Source organism: Aquarana catesbeiana, linkage group LG02 (genome assembly GCF_042186555.1).
Source record: "Aquarana catesbeiana isolate 2022-GZ linkage group LG02, ASM4218655v1, whole genome shotgun sequence".
NCBI classification, from domain to species: domain Eukaryota; kingdom Metazoa; phylum Chordata; class Amphibia; order Anura; family Ranidae; genus Aquarana; species Aquarana catesbeiana.
In genome coordinates, this window is record NC_133325.1 from 295,627,763 (window position 1) to 295,647,762 (window position 20,000).

General features: G+C 43.9%; 1 protein-coding gene across 1 annotated transcript in view; it reads left to right on the top strand.

Annotated features, from left to right (window-relative positions):
* Positions 1-20,000, top strand: part of LAMP1 (lysosomal associated membrane protein 1) — a 76,000-nt gene that overhangs the window by 55,429 nt on the left and 571 nt on the right. The window contains exon 9 of the mRNA XM_073614546.1: positions 19,558-20,000. This exon is cut by the window's right edge and continues 571 nt beyond it. Coding sequence (XP_073470647.1) covers positions 19,558-19,697 — 140 coding nt within the window. The 3' untranslated portion in view covers positions 19,698-20,000. The remainder of the gene's footprint in view (positions 1-19,557) is intronic.

Consider the following 20,000-nt stretch of genomic DNA (forward strand, 5'->3'; position numbering starts at 1 on the left):
AAATGTCCTTTAAGGACCGTGGAGACTGCCCACTGGTCTTTGCAATCTTCCACCCAAACCTGGGCAAACGCCCTGAGATGAGCAATCACTGGAACGGTTTGGGTGGATAGGGAATCAAAGACTTCTGGCTCTCAACCATGGATGTTGAGTCTTTAGGCTTTCCCATCTTCAGGAAAGTGGCCTGCGAGCCCTTCCAGCTTCTTCTGTACTCCCTACCTGGGTGGTACACCCTGGAATCCTTCGCTCTCTGGACAACTGGGCATGTTGCGAATCTCTTCCTCCTGCTTCTGTCCTGGGGAATTAAACCGCTTTTCCCCTATGTGACTCTGGTAATTGCTTCATCCATCTTATCTTATCTTATCCATCTTATCACCGAACGGAGCTTTCCCATCATATGGAATACAACACCAAGATTGTTTTGATGTTGGGTCGGCCAACCATGGTTTTTTTAGCCATAATGCTCTTCTGGCCGTGATGGAGTACAGCATAAGTCTGGAGGAACATTTTAGGACCTCAATGGCCGCTTCTGCCATGAAATCCTGAGGCCAATTTCAATTCATCCAGTGCCTTGATGATTTCATCTAAGCCCATGCCTTGTCTGAGGGCTGTTTCGATGTTATCTGACCACACCCTGGTAGCCCTAGAAATCGAGGTCAGAGCCACCGCTGGTTTACATGCTCTTCCTGCTGCTTGATAAGTTTTCTGTAAGTCTAAATCGATCCTTCGGTCAAGGACATCCTTAAAGGGGACTACGTCTTCTAATGGTAGTGTCGTTTCTGGCTAACCTCATAATTGAGGCGTCTACAGTTGGCACGGAGTCAAAAAGCTGTGCATCTGCCACTGCCAGCAGATATAGTTTGAAAAAACGATTGTAGGCGATGGGCCTCTTGTCCACCTTCTGCCATACATCCATCACTACCGCCTTGATTTCTTCCATTAAGTGGAAAATATCTTTGTTTTAGATGGAGGCTCTGGATCTTCCTCCCCTTGGATCGCGTCCTCAACTGCGATAAAGGTTTCGATTAGAGTGAAGTCAAATTCCGAAGCATTTTCCTCCACCACTTCTGTCTCCTTCAGAATTAACTTCTGGATCAGGTTAAAGAGTGGGTTATCTACTACTGTTTCGCCCAAGGGTGGGGTTACTTGGTCTTGGGATAAAGCCAACTCCCAGGTTGAATCCTTGATCAGGTTTTTAGTTGATTCCATGGATTCCTGTTTCTCTTTGCTTTGTCCCCTGTGGCTTCTAGGAGGCACGGACCACATACTAATTTTATCAGGGAGGGCTTGTTTTCCACACACCCAACATGTGTTATCTCCTGGATACACAGGCCTGCGCTGGGAGTCATGCCTACTTGAGGTATGTCGGGGTGACCTCCGATCACTGCAGGAGGCATGAGCCGAGGATGAGTGAGAATGACCCAAGCTTCTATGACCCCTTGACCTCCTATCCAGAGAATTTCTGCGGGATGATCTGTGGTGCGGGCTATAGTGAAAAATGAAAACAAGAAAGCTGTTTTGCTTGAGGTGCTTTTTTAAACTTACCTGACTGTTGCAGCCCTTACCTAGTGGTTTGATGTTTTTTTATTTTTTTATTTTTTATTTTTTTTCTTCCTCTAAAAGAGCCTGATGCCGCATCAAAAAGAACCTCAAGTACCTTGGCTAGGCTCCATTATTTATGAACAGAGGAGAAAAGCAGAGGAGACGCCTTTGGAGAATGTCTTACCTTTGGCAGCTGGCCCCCAAATGAATACAAACTCCTTTTTATACCAGAGAGCGTTCTGGGTGTACCAAAATGGCCACCATTGGCCTCAGTACGCTACTGTGCATGCGCTGTGACTCTGCCCCCCGAGTTGGGAAAGCAGGGCAGAACGGCGCGTGAAGCGCTGGCACACTCTCTGGAAGGAGGAGGCACAAAAAGACACACGGGGAACGCTATCAGGAGATACATGGAGGTAAAAACAAACACTCTGCTCAAGTATACCAAGATGCCAGAAAGGAAAATGGAGAATGACAAGCTTCTTGTTATCCTTTTAGAACTGCCCCAAAAAAGATCCACAGAAAAAACTGGCTCCCATACTTACCATATATACTCGAGTATAAGTCGAGATTTTCAGCCCTTTTTTTTTTTTTTTTTGGCTGAAAGTTCCCCCCTCGACTTATACTCCAGTCACTGCCGTCTGCCTACGTGATCAGCGTGTCATGCAGGCAGACGGCGGCCAGCATAGGATATTACCATTCGGCGGCCAGTTCACTGTTCAAAAGCCGCTCCTCCTCGTCTGTAAAAGGCAGAAAACTCCATTTCCCAGCAGTCATTGTACAGCCCATCACGGACATTCTCTCATCCTCGTCCGTGGTATGAGGATGAGAGAATGTCTGTGATAGGCAGAACACTCCATTTCCCAGCAGTAAGCCTATCACAGACGAGGAGGAGGCACGGCTTTTGAACAGTAGAATGGCCGCCGAATGGTATCACGGGCTGATCGGTGCAGAGCGGTACACGGAGGATGGAGATCGCCACACAGAGGCATGCACAGGACACAGGTAGGCTACACAGGGACACATGCAGGCACGCAGCTGCAGATGGGCATTGTTGACCCTCTTTTCCACTTACAGTAGCTGCTGCAATTCTTACCCTTGTCTTATACTCGGGTCAATACGTTTTTCCCAGTTTTTTTGTGGTAAATTCTCGGATCGACCTATACTTGAGTGTATACGGTATCTGGCATCTTTAGCAGCCCAAGCAATGTGACTCCATTGCAGGTTCATGCTCTCCTGCAGTATGGTCACACCATATAGCGGTGAGGTAGGGCCGATTGTGATCCTGCAGGAATGAGGACAGAGAAAAGAATACCGGTGGGGAACAACTTTTATTTATAGAGTTAAAGTGGTCCTGTGGGTTGGTCGGGGGCGGAGCAACCAACCATTTGTATGCTGCCTTGGAGGCACCAGGAAAAAAGATTACAAGTCCAGAAGAGGTGTTCTGAAATGTCTCAGGAAGCATAAGGCATCTGTAAACAAAATTGTCCGCATGTGGAACCCAGCATATCCAAACAAGATTTTTGATCTAGAGTCTTCCTATCAATGTGGATGTAACTCAAAAATTAGAACTAATTTAAAAACACAAATATTGAAAATACAATGTTATGAAGTATAACCAATCCGATCAGGACTATCCCTGGTAGCCTGACAGGCATATGTGATTAATGCATAAAGCATAATGAACTGAAGAGAAGGAAGCAACCAATAACAGGAGAGAGAGTTGGAAAGGAGAAAAGAGTCCATGGGGTGCGTGCCAGAGGAGCCTTAAATTGAAAGGAGCGTACTGTCAAACCGGGAAAGCTGAGTATTAGTAATCCATGGCTGCCAAACTCTCAGAAACTTGTCATGCGTGTCTAACAAAATGGCTGTTCTGGTGATTCTTGACCGCCTCAAAACTGAGCATGGGAGTTTTCCATGCCTTAGCAATATGTCAACTTGGTTGCAGTAAAGTGATGTGTCCTTTCCAGGCGTAGCAATTCGACAATGGGTTTGCCTAAAAGGGCTTCATAAGGTCAACATGAAATAAATTCCGAATAGGGTCATAGACCCTGACCCATAACTTGCACGCCCTCGGTCATGACCACCAGATATGTGCCATGGTGCCTTCTTGTGAACATCCCTGAAAACAGAGGAGATTAAGTTGGGATAAAGTGGACTAATCTAGCCGGCATGTAATACCACCTATACAGCACTTTATCGGCATTCTCCAATATAAGAACTTTTTAGGAAATGGCTATGGTCATAGCCTGCCAGTCCTCTGGGTCAAGCTGCCTCCCCAGTTCTTTTTCCCTGTGGCCATGATAGGGTCTAAGCGGGGCCCGGAAAATGGGGTCTAGCTCTACATATATTCTTAAAAGGAGTCGGAGTGTATGAGTTGGGCAGGATTTATGAATTGTTGGAGAAAATGCTTAAGTTGTAGGTAGCTATAGTGTTCTCGCAAGGGGGTATCATATAAAGAGTGGAAATATAGAGAGCCTTCGCGCTACTTAGATGTGTTCGTGAACTAGCATAAACTAAAACTTAATAAAAAATCTTATCATAAGTGATCAAATCTCAGTGCGTGTAGTGCATTAGGTGTAATCCAATAAATCGACAGCTGTCTGCAGCAGAATCTTTCAGTGTCTCACAATCCACTCTCAATATATATTGTAAAATGATCCCGCGCTACAGTGTGAAATATAAAAATTGCTTTTCACTAAATATAATGAATCAATAAAGTGTTAATCTAATTAAATAGAACAGTGCAGGTGTATAAAATCAATCCATGTAATAGTAAATGAATCCCAGGGCAAATGATATAAAATGATAATAGTCTCTTAATTCATCTAAAAAGTGTCCAAAACGGAAGGAAATCGTGCAAAAAAGGAGTTCCAATAAAAGACTCAGTGGACAAGGAGAAGTTTAAATCCCACAAAACGAGCTCACAGAACCCTCACCTTCATAATCTGATAAGTCAGCATGTAATGATGAATTGAGGTCGGCTGCGTCACTCCAACTTCTACCACCAGGGGGTCCTCCGTTCCATTATATGTAAGACTTTATTCGCCTGAAGCGTTAGCATATAACAATGTATAAGAATTTGTTCCGCTATATTAATCTCTACCACCAGGGGGTCCTCTGCTTCACCAAATAGATCACCCGAATGCAGCTCCACATCCACGTCCTCATATAGCCTCGTATCCTCCGCAAAATGGGGGGGGCGGGGAGAGAGAAATGGACAAGGGTGGGAGAGAGAGAGAGCCCCAATAGTGTAGTAGGTAAAAAGTATACATGTTTTATTTCAAAGATTTAAACTGGACTCTTACAATAAAAATTAAAAAACAGGCATAAACAACTGCTAAGGCGTCTGAACGCTGCTCTCACATCACTTCTGGTATCGCTCAGTCTACGGCCACTCCCTCTGCTTTACGTCATCACGTGACTTCTTCAGGGGATGTGGATTGGCTGTGGCGATCGTGTTTATATCTCAACAAATCGGAAATGGAATAGCGGCCATTTTATTGTGGTCCGCTCTATTAGCCGGCGGCGGCCATTTTATTATAGTCGAACTTATGTTTATTTCAGCGGCCATTATATGGAAGAATACTTCTGCTGACACTTCTAGAGGAGGTGTTCTAATATATTCACAGAAGCTGAGAATGCATCTAAATAACCCGTGACACCTCATCGCACAAAGTTACCTCTTCCGTTTATATAGGAGTTAAAATGTCTGGCAGGATATTACAGTAAATGCAAATAAAATTGCTGCTAACAGTCCAAAAATAATAATAAACAAATTACTAAATAATGAAGAAAATAAACATGGGAAAAAAAAAGCTTAAAAATGAGTGTTGGACTGTGAATAAATTTAATTTCTTAAAATCCCAATTGTCCTTAATTATGCACCTATATATCATTATATTACATTTTTAAAGAGAGGGAAATATTTTTTTTTTTTAATTCTTAAAAGAAAGGGGCAAATCAAAGCAGCCATACATCCGGCTCTATGATGCAGACAGCTATGGGGAAGATGACCCGAAATGACTGCTCCACACCGGAAATGGAGCGAGAGCCACACTCCAGATCCACAATAAACTAAACAAAAGACAGATATAACCCAATACATTAGAAATTACTTAAAAAACAATTAAGATCAAATTCAACATTTAGGCCTCCTGGCACTAAACTTTTCATAATGTATATCCATCTTGACTCTTTCTGGCTAATCGTCCTAATCTTATGGCTACCTCTCCATGATGCACTATGATGCAGAACAAAAAGGGCACTTAAAATCAGGGTGAAAGTACATGTGCAGAACATTATAAATGGGTTTCCCAAACATAGTGTTTCAAAACATTTTGCCGCAGTACATAATCGAGATCCCTCCCACCTACAATTCTGGGGTATGGAGAAGTATAGTGCATCATGGAGAGGTAGCCATAAGATTAGGACGATTAGCCGTGTGGCCGTAGACTGAGCGATACCGGAAGTGATGTGAGAGCGGCGTTCAGACGCCTTAGCAGTTGTTTATACCTGTTTTTTTAATTTTTTATTGTAAGAGTCCAGTTTAAATCTTTGAAATAAAACATGTATACTTTTTACCTACTACACTATTGGGGCTCTCTCTCTCTCTCTCCCACCCTTGTCCATTTCTCTCTCCCCGCTCCCCCCCCCCCATTTTGCGGAGGATACAAGGCTATATGAGGACGTGGATGTGGAGCTGCATTCGGGTGATCTATTTGGTGAAGTAGAGGACCCCCTGGTGGTAGAGATTAATATAGCGGAACAAATTCCTATACATGGTTATATGCTGATGCTTCAGGCGAATAAAGTCTTACATATAATGGAACGGAGGACCCCCTTTTGGTAGAAGTTGGAGTGACGCAGCCGACCTCAATTCATCATTACATGCTGACTTATCAGATTATGAAGGTGAGGGTTCTGTGAGCTCGTTTTGTGGGATTTAAACTTCTTGTCCACTGAGTCTTTTATTGGAACTCCTTTTTTGCACGATTTCCTTCCGTTTTGGACACTTTTTTTTTTTTTTAGATGACGTGATTAAGAGAATATTATCATTTTATATCATTAGCCCTGGGATTCACTTACTATTATATGGATTGATTATTTTATACACCTGCACTGTTCTATTTAGATTGACACTTTATTGATTCATTATATTTAGTGAAAAGCAATTTTTATATTTCACACTGTAGCGCGGGATCACGTTACAATTAATATCATATGAAGAGTGTAAGCCATCGAACGTCAATATCCTAGTAGGATTGAACAGGGAGTGGATGTCCGTGAACCCATTCATGGTCCACCATGAAAATTGGGCCGGGTTTTCACAACTGGGAGGAAACAATGGGCAGTGGAGAAGTCGTAAAAGTGCGAGATGAGGGGAGATCAAACTCACAGAATATTTAAGAGTCCCATAATCCTAGAGAGTGGGCTCAACACAGTGCTATTACAGCCGAGCGATGAATGGGAGGGAGCCAGGGTAAAGAGGAAGCTGGTATGGGGTCAGAATCAACAAGGTCAATTGTGGCTTATAGCGGCATCTGATGGGTTTCATGAAGATGGGAGAGCTGAGCTATGCTTGCTGCAGCATAGTAGGCCTGCAAATTAGGGACCGAAAAGGCCGCCATTGATCCGTCGAGCGTACAAAACCTGTTTTTATTGATTCGAGGACGAATAAAACCGCATATAAACTGCAGAAGCTTGCGTTGGTGTATTCTAAATATATGTGAAAGGACTAAAACAGGCTAGACCTGAAAGAAATTAAAGCAGTTTTGGAAAATAAGACATACAAAATGAGGTTATCCTGCCAAACCAAGACAATGGTAAATGGGACCAGACAATCTTTTAAATAAGGATGGGAAATTGGCCTGGTACAATCCCGCATATGTTGAGGTAAGGCGGATTCCCAGGTAAGGCAACAAAGAATACCACTGAAAGGGGAAGTCTGTTTTCAAGTCCATCAATACTGGAGAAGAGAGATTGACCAAGAGAGCCTTAGCTTTGGAGGGGTTGACACGAAGACCGAAAGTGAGATTCTAGGGGAAGTTGGTTAACAAGATATCGTCGGCAAATAGGGATATTTTATGAGAAGAGCCTGCTACATCAATACCCTCTTATATCTGGATGGGAATGAACCGCCTCCGCCAATGGCTCTAGAGCCAAAATAAGGAGAAGTGGTGAAAGTGGGCACTCTTGAGTACCCCCTCCCAATGTTGGGAAGGGGTGACTCAAATCCGTAATACTTAATTTTAGCCCGAGTGGAGTCGTATAGGACTGTCATCCAACACAGAAATGAGGCACAAAATCCATAATGGCGAAGTGCGGACGTTGGATAAGGCCATGACAAAGTGTCAAAGGCCTTATTCACATCCAGAGACAAAAGCATTCGTTCCAACGAGTGGCTGTGGGCTATATGTTGCAGTATTTGCCGAATAGCGGCCCCGGCCTACATCTGTGGTACAAAACGAACTTGATCCTTTTTAATTAAGCGGGGAATAAGAGTTCAAATGGTTGGTCAGAATTTTCATGTCTGTTCAGAGAAATGAGCCTAAAATTAGCCCAAAAGGTGTGGTCGCGATCAGGTTTGGTAATCATCACAATATTAGCAGTCAAAAGATCCGATGTAAAAGATTGGCCATCTTTGACAGAATTATGTACGGCTGTCAGATGTGGAGCTATAACGTCAGCTAGCTTCCTATAGTAAAGTGCTGTGTAGCCGTCAGGTCCAGGCCTTTTACCCACTTTCAGGTCCTTTAATACATTGAAGGACTTCCGAAACCTGGATGTCCTGGTCCATGAGGGCCAAATGAGTCTGTCAGCTTAGGGAGTGAGAGACTGTTAAGGAAATTGTTAGCGTCCTGACTACCCAACTGATCAGGGGCACAGTTGGGTAAGATGGTAACGGAATTCCCCCAAGGCCTTCACTGGATTACCAGTGAGTACGTTATGTTGAGTACGCAATGTGATAGGGGTGAATTTAGGAGTAAAAGTGTGGAGTCTGTTCGCCAGTGTTTGGTTTGTTTGCTTTAGCGTACCACTTCTGCCGAGACCAACGTAAGACACGCTCAGCGCCATCAGTGAAACAGAGCTCCAACTCTGAGCGGACCTGATCCAAGAGTTTGCGATTGGGAGATGGTTTGAACACGTTTGAAAGTATTTCCAGGCGAGTCTCAAGTCTTGCCGCTTTAAACAGTGTTCCCTTTTACGTTTTGAAAGCCAACTGTATGTGTCCCCTAAGAACCGCCTTGTATGCCCCCCAGAGAGTTACAGGGGTTGAGACAGACCCTGCATTAATGCGGGAATAGTCCGCAGAGGCCTTCAGAATTTCAGCCTGAACCTCTTGGAGGGATAAAAGCGAAAAATTCATCACCCAGGGCGAGTATTGAGGCTTCTTAAGAATGGAGCAACAAACCACTAATACGGGATCATGATCTGACCATGGGGGCAAGGATGGAAGTAGAAACCACTAAGGGGAGATGTTTCCTCAGCATGGTCTATTCTAGGGTGAGAATGATGGGGATGCGAATGTGTGTAATCTTTACCCAGGGGATTAAACTCCCTCCAGAGGTCGACCAGATCATGAATTTGCAGAGACCGAACAAACTGCTTGGCGTTGGCAGGGGGCCGCACGTTCTGAGGGTCATTTGTCGAGAGAAGGGTTTAAAGCCAGATTAGAGTCTCCCGCGAGAAGGAGAGTACCGTTTTGATGGGATGCTAGCAGGCAGCAGATATGGGTCAAAAAAGGTCCAGGGGCAGAGTTTGGAGCATAAGTCCTAATAGTAATTTCTGTATCTTGGAGAGTATCTTGTAATAACAGATACCTACCATCTGGATCTGCTATCTGTTTAGTGCAACTAAAAGGAACTGATTTGTGAAAGGCAATGAGCACCCCTTTTTTTTGTTTTTCGGAGCATTGGCCAAGAAAACCTGAGAATATTGAGCATCAAAATATTTAGGACAAGAGGCAATTGAAAAATGGGTTTCTTACAAGCATGCTATATCGATCTGTTGCCTCTTGAGATACTTAAAAATGTTCATTTTTTTTTGAGGAGAGTTCATGCCCTGAATATTCAGGGACAACCAATTTCGTGTCATATTAAATATAAGGAAAAGGTTGATTTGGCTCTTTCAAGCTCAAACCACGGACTTAATAAGGTTTATAGGGGGAAAAGGTCAAGCGTGAGATACGTAAAAGGGGACCATGTAGAAAAACATAAAGAAACCGAATCATACACTGAGAAAAAAATATCCATGCAACATGGTTGCGTACAGTAGTGGTACAAAGGGCCCACTGGGGGGGGTCGGAGATTGGTCAGGACTATTGCCCAGACCAAGTTCCAGCACAGCTAGGGAAGTGCCCAACAGAACCACTCAGCATTTTTCTATAGTGGAATCGTCCTCAAAATATAAAGGGAAATTGGGCACAACACATTAAAAGAACATTTAGAGCAGTGGTCTCAAACTGGCGGCCCTCCAGCTGTTGTGAAACTACAAGTCCCATGAGGCATTGCAAGGCTGACAGTTACAAGCATGACTCCCAAAGGCAGAGGCATGATGGGACTTGAAGTTCCACAACAGCTGGAGGGCCTCCAGTTTGAGACCCCTGATTTAGAGGCACAACTGAAAAGGTTAAGAACAACCTCGTAACCAAGACATAACTGTTTTTACTGAAGCCGGTCACCGACACCCAGGGGCACCCACTTACCAGTGGGGGTAACCGAAGCGGGAAGGCAGCAGACAGTGAATAAACCTGCATTGATAATCAGATTAGATATACAGTGGGGATGGAAAGTATTCAGACCCCCCTAAATTTCTCCCTTTTTGTTATATTGCTGCCATTTGCTAAAATCATTTAAGTTCATTTTTTTTCCTCCAATGTACACACAGCACCCCATATTGACAGAAAAACACAGAATTGTTGACATTTTTGCAGATTTATTAAAAAAGAAAAACTGAGATATCACATGGTCCTAAGTATTCAGACCCTTTGCTGTGACACTCATATATTTAACGCAGGTGCTGTCCATTTCTTCTGATCATCCTTGAGATGGTTGTACACCTTCATTTGAGTCCAGCTGTGTTTGATTATACTGATTGGACTTGATTAGGAAAGCCACACACCTGTCTATATAAGACCTTACAGCTCACAGTGCATGTCAGAGCAAATGAGAATCATGAGGTCAAAGGAACTGCCTGAAGAGCTCAGACAGAATTGTGGCAAGGCACAGATCTGGCCAAGGTTACAAAAAAATTCTGTTGCACTTAAGGTTCCTAAGAGCACAGTAGCCTCCATAATCCTTAAATGGAAGACGTTTGGGAGGACAAGAACCCTTCCTAGAGCTGGCTGTCCGGCCAAACTGAGCTGTCGGGGAAGAAGAGCCTTGGTGAGAGAGGTAAAGAGGACTTAGAGATGGTGACAAATAAGATTCTTTGGTCTGGTGAGACCAAGATAGAACTTTTTGGCCTTAATTCTAAGCGGTATGTGTGGACAAAACCGGGCACTGCTCATCACCTATCCAATACAGTCTGTGGCTGAGCTCCAGAGATGCAGTCGGGAGATGGGAGAAAGTTGTTGAAAGTCAACCATCACTGCATCCCTCCACCAGTCGGAGCTTTATGGCAGAGTGGCCCAACGGAAGCCTCTCCTCAGTGCAAGACACATGAAAGCCCGCATGGAGTTTGCTAAAAAAAAAAAAAAAAACACCTGAAGGACTCCAAGATGGTGAGGAATAAGATTCTCTGGTCTGATGAGACCAAGATCGAACTTTTTGGCCTTAATTCTAAGCGGTATGTGTGAAGAAAAACAGGCACTGCTCATCACCTGTCCAATACAGTCCCAACAGTGAAGCATGGTGGTGGCGGCATCATGCTGTGGGGGTGTTTTTTTAGCTGCAGGGACAGGGCGACTGGTTGCAATCGAGGGAAAGATGAATGCGGCCAAGTACAGGGATATTGTGGACGAAAACCTTCTCCAGAGCGCTTAGGACCTCAGACTGGGCCGAAGGTTTACCTTCCAACAAGACAATGACCCTAAGCACACAAGCTAAAATAACGAAGGAGTGGCTTCACAACAACTCCGTGACTGTTCTTGTATGGCCCAGCCAGAGCCCTGACTTAAACCCAATTAAGCATCTCTGGAGAGACCTAAAAATGGCTGTCCACCAACGTTTACCATCCAACCTGACAGAACTGGAGAGGATCTGCAAAGAGGAATGGCAGAGGATCCCCAAATCCAGGTGTTAAAAACTTGTCTTTCCCAAAAAGACTCATGGCTGTATTAGATCAAAAGGGTGCTTCTACTAAATACTGAGCAAAGGGTCTGAATACTAAGGACCATGTGATATTTCAGTTTTTTTCTTTAATAAATCTGCAAAAATGTCAACAATTCTGTGTTTTTTTTTTTTTTTTTTTTTTGTCAATATGGGGTGATGTGTGTACATTAATGAGGAAAAAAAAGAACTTAAATGATTTTAGCAAATGGCTGCAATATAACAAAGAGTGCAAAATTTAAGGGGGTCTGAATACTTTCCGTCCCCACTGTAGGTAATCATATCACACAGAGGAATACTATGAGGTAAATGCAGCATTGAACTCTGAAGCCCGGGTTTGCCGAACCTCAACTTTTAAATGTAGAGGGTTGCAACCTGTGGCCCACTGTGTGCTGGGATACTCAAAAACCAGATGTGGATATCCCCTCCGTCATAAGAAGGCCCCCCCCCCCCCCCCCCCAATTGAGGATCAGAATACTCTCACCAGTGAAAACTTATAAGGAGTATACATAATCTGGGTGGGGGGGGGGGGGGGGCGGTGAAGGTCATAGTGTGAAGGAATGTAATGTAGATAATAACCTTACCAATAGTACTCCGAAAGTCAAGTATCTCAATTAGAGTACCAGTTTTCTTGGACCCAGCGCTGCCATCATTCAATTGGGGCAGTCCAGGGCGAAAAAAGACCTTCAGGGAATAAAGTAACCTGAAACAGGGAGGAGGGGATGGGGGGGGGCTAACCGGATCCAGTGAGTGACTGATGGTACATTGGAGGCACAAACTGAAGTGCCTAAGTCGCCTTAGTCGCCTGGGCCCCAGCTCAATGATGTCAGTAACATAATGTGTATCAGAGTCCACAATGGATGAGTCATCAGGCTGATTGCAGTATCAGGCTCAAAGTGGAGTGGGCAGCAAGGGTATCTAGGGCATCCCAGGTGAACCTTGTCAACTATCAGCCGTTGGGCACATGCTGGAAGCATTGAGCTTGGAGGAAGCGAAGGGCTTGAGAGCCTTGTTGAGACATCCTGAGAAGGCCTACAAAGTGGCTGGAAAGATTTCGGACAAGCGGATGAAGATGGCATCTCCTTTTGAGAGGGGGGAGATCAAACTGCAGTTCTTGAAAGTGCCGCCACAGGTCAGGTAGGGATTAAGCGTGGAATTGGCGGCCTTTATGAGAGAACGAGAGCTTAAAGGGAACCCCATCTGTACCGGATCCCCTGGGTTTGCAAGATGTGCAGATGAGGCTTTAGATTCCTCCGCTTAGCCATCGTACGGTCTGTGTAATTTAAACTGTAACTATGCCATGTTTTTGCACCATTCTGAACAGAACTGCAAATATGCAGACCTTTTAATCTGGGGGAAAAAAAAATACCCCCATGCAAGGAGTTCAGAGTGAATCGCTTATATACCTAATGCGGTGGCTGTTAGCATAACGAGTAGACCATGCTTGTGCACTGGATATAAATTTAATACCAGTCTGCTGGAACTTGTCTAGCTTTCTAGCTTTAAGGCTGTGACCTCATTTAAAATTGTTGGTTAGCATGCAGCTTGTGAGCCCCAATGACAGCCTCCAACATTTTTTTTGCTTGAGGACAGATGGGGCTTTTGTCCGTTTCATATCTGCCGGGACCCACCAAGCGTTCAGGACACAGAGTGGCACTCTGCCTGTGTAAACAAGGCAGATTGTCATTCTGCCAGCGGGGAAGGCATTGATCCTGTGTTGCAGCTAAGCAGCAACAGGGATCTCTGCCTTCCCCTAGTCAAAGTACCGCCTTCCTCTAGTCAAAGTACCTCCTCCTCCACAGTAAGCACAACCTAACCCCTTCCCAGCCAGTGTCATTAGTACAGTGATAGTGCTTTTTTTTTTTTTTTTTTTTTAAGCATTGATCACTGTGTTGGTGTCACTGGTCTCCAAAAAGTGTCAGGTGTCTGCTTTTGTCCGCTGCAATATCACAGTGCTGGGGGCGCACTTCTCCCACTGCTAAGTGAGACCCCTTTTATCTGAAAGCGGACTTCCCGCTGCTGAAGAAAATATTGGGGTTATGGTAGCTATCTGCTGCCTTTAACCCCGGTATTTAACGGTAAAGTATCGACGTATAAAGACGGCGGCGGGCTGGAAGCGGTTAAAAAATAAATAAATAAAACTTTGAAAAGTTGAGTTTCAGGAGGCAGTGTCAGTACAGGAATCGCTGCTTACAGACCACAATGTATCATAGGAAATGTAGCCCTTAGAAATCAGATGTAATCAGCAGAGACGCTGTAAAGCATGCAGGGAGTCCAGAAAGTTGTGGAAAGATGGCCAGCAGACAGGCAGCAACTCCTTTTTCAAGTAAGCTTTTATTGGTCTGTCAAAAATAACTATGGTTTTTATTGCTATTACAAAGCAGATGTTCTAAAATGAAAGCATGTGCTGTATCCATAGATCTCCTTTCATATCTTTTTAATTTTATTTAGGATTTCAGACGATATTGCTGTCATAAATAACCAGGCAACTAGCATCTTTAGGAGGTGTGAAGGCAGTCTTAGTGCTGACAGTTTCTCATTAGTAGTCATGAAACACTTTATCAATTAAATCAATTTTTTTTTAGAAGCGTTGAGCCCTGGTTCCCACTGAATATGACTTTGAAATCGTGCACCTTTGTTGTCCAGTCATCAAGTTGGAGGAGATGTGTCCAGGTTCTGCTGTAGATCAATGGAGGCTGGGTGCGATGTCCCACAGGGGTGGCTGCATCACATTTGGGGGGGGGGGGGATTTAGTACAACTAAAGCAGTTGTACACATTAACCACTTGCCGACCGCCTAACGGCGATATATGTCGGCAGAATGGCACAGGCAGGCAAAATCACGTACCTGGTACGTGATTGCCTTCCCGCGGGCGGGGGGTCCAATCAGACCCCCCCGGTGCCCGAGGCGGTCGGCTTTGGTCTGGGAGCGTTCAGAGATGAGGGGGAGGCCATCCATTTGTGGCCCCCCCCCCTCGCGATCGCTCCCAGCCAATGAGAATCTTCCCCTGCCTCTGTGTAGTACACAGAGGAAGGGGATGTGATGTCATCTCTCCTCGGCTCGGCATTTTCCATTCCGGCGCCGAGGAGAGAAGACTGCAATGTGAGTGCACAAACACTACACACGCAGTAGAACATGCCAGGCACACTTTACACCCCCCCCCCCCCGTCACACTGACACCAATCAGTTTTTGTTTTTTTTATTACTGCATGGTGTGTTTGTGACAGTATGGTAGGGCAGTTAGTGGTAGCCCCCTTTAGGTCTAGGGTACCCCCCTAACCCCCCCAATAAAGTTTTTTTAACCCCTTGATCACCCCCCGTCGCCAGTGTTGCTAAGCGATCATTTTTCTGATCGCTGTAATAGTGTCACTGGTGACGCTAGTTAGGGAGGTAAATGTTTAGGTTCGCCGTCAGCGTTTTATAGCGTCAGGGACCCCCATATACTATCGAATAAAGGTTTTAACCCCTTGATTGCCCCCTAGTTAACCCTTTCACCAGTGATCACCGTATAACCGTTACGGGTGACGCTGGTTAGTTCGTTTATTTTTTATAGTGTCAGGGCACCCGCCGTTTATTACCTAATAAAGGTTAAGCCCCCTGATCGCCCGGCGGTGATATGCGTCGTCCCAGGCAGCGTCAGATTAGCGCCAGTACTGCTAATACCCACGCACGCACTGTACACCTCCCTTAGTGGGTATAGTATCTGATCGGATCAATATCTGATCCGATCAGATCTATACTAGCGTCCCCAGCAGTTTGGGGTTCCCAAAAACGCAGTGTTAGTGGGATCAGCCCAGATACCTGCTAGCACCTGCGTTTTGCCCCTCCGCCCAGCCCAGCCCACCCAAGTGCAGTATCGATCGATCACTGTCACTTACAAAACACTAAACGCATAACTGCAGCGTTCGCAGAGTCAGGCCTGATCCCTGCGATCGCTAACAGTTTTTTTGGTAGCGTTTTGGTGAACTGGCAAGCACCAGCGGCCTATTACACCCCGGTCGTAGTCAAACCAGCACTGCAGTAACACTTGGTGACGTGGCGAGTCCCATAAGTGCAGTTCAAGCTGGTGAGGTGGCAAGCACAAGTAGTGTCCCGCTGCCACCAAGAAGACAAACACAGGCCCGTCGTGCCCATATTGCCCTTCCTGCTACATTCGCCAATCCTAATAATTGGGAACCCACCACTTCTGCTGCGCCCATACTTCCCTCATTCACATCCCCAACCAAATGCAGTCGGCTGCATGAGAGGCATTTTCTTTATGTCCTCCCGAGTACCCCTACCCAACGAACCCCCCCACAAAAAAGATGTCGCGTCTGCAGCAAGCGCTGATATAGGCGTGACACCCGCTATTATTTTCCCTCCCGTCCTGACAATCCTGGTCTTTGCATTGGTGAATGTTTTGAACGCTACCATTCACTGGTTGAGTATTAGCGTAGGGTACAGCATTGCACACTTTCACAGGGTCTCCCAAGATGCCATTGCATTTTGAGACACCCGAACCTGGAATCGGTTACAGTTATAAAAGTTAGTTACAAAAAAAGTGTAAAAAAAAAAACCCAAAAAAATAAATAAAATAAAAAGTTGTTTTATTGTTCTCTCTCTAGTCTCTCTATTGTTCTGCTCTTTTTTTACTGTATTCTATTCTGCATTGTTTTATTGTTTATGTTTTATCACGTTTGCTTTTCAGGTATGCAATTTTTTATACTTTACCATTTACTGTGCTTTATTGTTAACCATTTTTTTTGTCTTCAGGTACGCCATTCACGACTTTGAGTGGTTATACCAGAATGATGCCTGCAGGTTTAGGTATCATCTTGGTATCATTCTTTTCAGCCAGCGGTCGGCTTTCATGTAAAAGCAATCCTAGTGGTTAATTGGCCTCTAGACTGCTTTTACAAGCAGTGGGAGGGAATGCCCACACACACACACACACACACACACACACACACACACACACACACACACACACCGTCTTCCGTGTTTTTCTCTGGCTCTCCTGTCCCAACAGGGAACCTGAGAATGCAGCCGGTGATTCAGCCAGCTGACCATAGAGCTGATCAGAGACCAGAGTGGCTCCAAACATCCCTATGGCCTAAGAAACCGGAAGCTACGAGCATTTTATGACTTAGATTTCGCCGGATGTAAACAGCGCCATTGGGAAAGCATTTTATCACACCGATCTTGGTGTGGTCAGATGCTTTGAGGGCAGAGGAGAGATCTAGGGTCTAATGGACCCCAATTTTTTCAAAAAAGAGTACCTGTCACTACCTATTGCTATCATAGGGGATATTTACATTCCCTGAGATAACAATAGAAATGATTTAAAAAAAAAAATGAAAGGAACAGTTTAAAAATAAGATAAAAAAGCAAAAAAATAATAAAGAAAAAAAAAAGCACCCCCTGTCCCCCCCTGCTCTTGCGCTAAGGCGAACGCAAGCGTCGGTCTGGCGTCAAATGTAAACAGCAATTGCACCATGCATGTGAGGTATTACGGCGAAGGTCAGATCGAGGGCAGTAATTTTAGCAGTAGACCTCCTCTGTAAATCTAAAGTGGTAACCTGTAAAGGCTTTTAAAAATGTATTTATTTTGTTGCCACTGCACGTTTGTGCGCAATTTTAAAGCATGTCATGTTTGGTATCCATGTACTCGGCCTAAGATCATCTTTTTTATTTCATCAAACATTTGGGCGATATAGTGTGTTTTAGTGCATTAAAATTTAAAAAAAGTGTTTTTTCCCCAAAAAATGCGTTTGAAAAATCGCTGCGCAAATACTGTGTGAAAAAAATGAAACACCCACCATTTTAATCTGTAGGGCATTTTTTAAAAAAAATATATAATGTTTGGGGGTTCAAAGTAATTTTCTTGCAAAAAGACCTCACTTTTTGTCAGTTTTGAAAAAAGAAAAAAAAAATGTTTTTTCTTGTTTTTCTTCATTTTCAGAAACAAATGAGAGCTGCAAAATACTCACCATGCCTCTCAGCAAATAGCTTGGGGTGTCTACTTTCCAAAATGGGGTCATTTGGGGGGGGGAGGGGGGGGTTGGGGGGTTGTGTCACCTGGGCATTCCATGGCCTCCGAAACTGTGATAGGCAGTGAAGAGTTAAATCAAAAATGTACACCCTTAGAAATCCTGAAGGCGGTGATTGGTTTTCGGGGCCCCGTACGCAGCTAGGCTCCCAAAAAGTCCCACACGTGGTATCCCTGTACTCAGGAGAAGCAGCTAAATGTATTTTGGGGTGCAATTCCAAATATGCCCACAGCATGTGTGAGCAATATATCATTTAGTGACAACTTTTGTGCAAAAAAAAAAAAAAAAAAAAATTTTGTCACTTTCCCGCAACTTGAGTCAAAATATTCCATGGACTCAACATGCCTCAAAGCAAATAGCTTGGGGTGTCTACTTTCCAAAATGGGGTAATTTGGGGGGGTTTTGTGCCATCTGGGCATTTTATGGCCTTCAAAACTGTGATAGGTAGTGAGGAGTAAAATCAAAAATTTACGCCCTTAGAAATCCTGAAGGCAGTGATTGGTTTTTGGGGCCCCGTACGCAGCTAGGCTCCCAAAAGTCCCACACATGTGGTATCCCCATACTCAGAAGAAGCAGCTGAATATATTTTGGGGTGCAATTCCACATATGCCCATGGCCTGTGTGAGCAATATATCATTTAGTGACAACTTTTTGTAATTTATTTATTTTTTTTTGTTATTCAATCACTTGTGACAAAAAAAAATTAATATTCAATGGGCTCAACATGCCTCTCAGCAATTTCCTTGGGGTGTCTACTTTCCAAAGTGGGGTCCTTTGGGGGCCTCAAGAAATAGGCAGTCATAAACTAAAAGCTGTGTAAATTCCAGAAAATGTACCCTAGTTTGTAGACGCTATAACTTTTGCGCAAACCAATAAATATACGCTTATTGACATTTTTTTTACCAAAGACATGTGGCCGAATACATTTTGGCCTAAATGTATGACTAAAATTGAGTTTATTGGATTTTTTTTTTATAACAAAAAGTTGAAAATATCTTTTTTTTTTTTTTTTTTTTTTTTCAAAATTTTCGGTCTTTTTCCGTTTTATAGTGCAAAAAATAAAAACGGCAGAGGTGATCAAATACCATCAAAAGAAAGCTCTATTTGTGGGAAGAAAAGGACACAAATTTCGTTTGGGTACAGCATTGCATGACCGCGCAATTAGCAGTTAAAGCGACGCAGTGCCAAATTGTAAAAAGTGCTCTGGTCATTAAGGGGGTAAATCCTTCTGGGGCTGAAGTGGTTAAGCAACCAGCAGCTTCTTTCTTCAGTTTGGTTAAAATGTAACTAAAACCGATTTAACTGTTTACTAGAACAGCTGCATTCAAGGCATGCCTTGATGACTGTCAGTTGCTTGTGCTCTGTCAAACTGTCCAGCCATCAAATGGCTGATGTCCTAACTGATCACGTGTGGCAACTGCACATTGGAGAGGCCAAGATGGCAGCTTCCTTGGCTGTAAAGGATAGGAGAGTTTTAAAATGAGAAAAATTAGAAGCTGGCTGGCGTGCACAGCTGCTCTATGCACTACACTTTGTAAATCTATATGATGATGGGAATTTACTAATGCTTTTGACAGGTAAAGGAGTTCCTATATAAATAAATTTTAACTGTGTATTTGATATTCTAACCATGGTACAGCTTGAAGACTATGTGTATTATGGTTTCTGTAAATTGAGGTTACAACTACCTTGTCTTATTCTTCTCATGGTTTGTCTTGTAGCTGTGGAATGTGCAGAAGATCAGAATGGCATGTTGGTGCCCATCGTGGTTGGTGCTGCTCTTGCTGGTCTCGTCTTAATTGTGCTGATTGCATATCTCATTGGAAGGAGGAGAAGTCATGCTGGATATCAAACAATATAACTGAAGTATTTTCCTTTTTGTTGTAAATTTTACCACTAGCTCTATAAAGAATTGCAATGAGCCAACATTCTTAATTAGGGAGTTTCATTAGGGAGTTTCATTTGTGCAAGCAAGATTTCATGCAAACTGCTTTAGATTTTGATGTTTTTAAACATGAACTGCCATCAGAAAGCATATTTACTATGCACAACAGATCTGGTCATAAAACAGATTTTTTTTTTTTTTCCCGGGGGGGGGGGGGGGGGGGTTGGGGGGGTGTTATTTCTTATCAAAGTAGGAAAGTCTTCAAGTGCTTTAAAATGA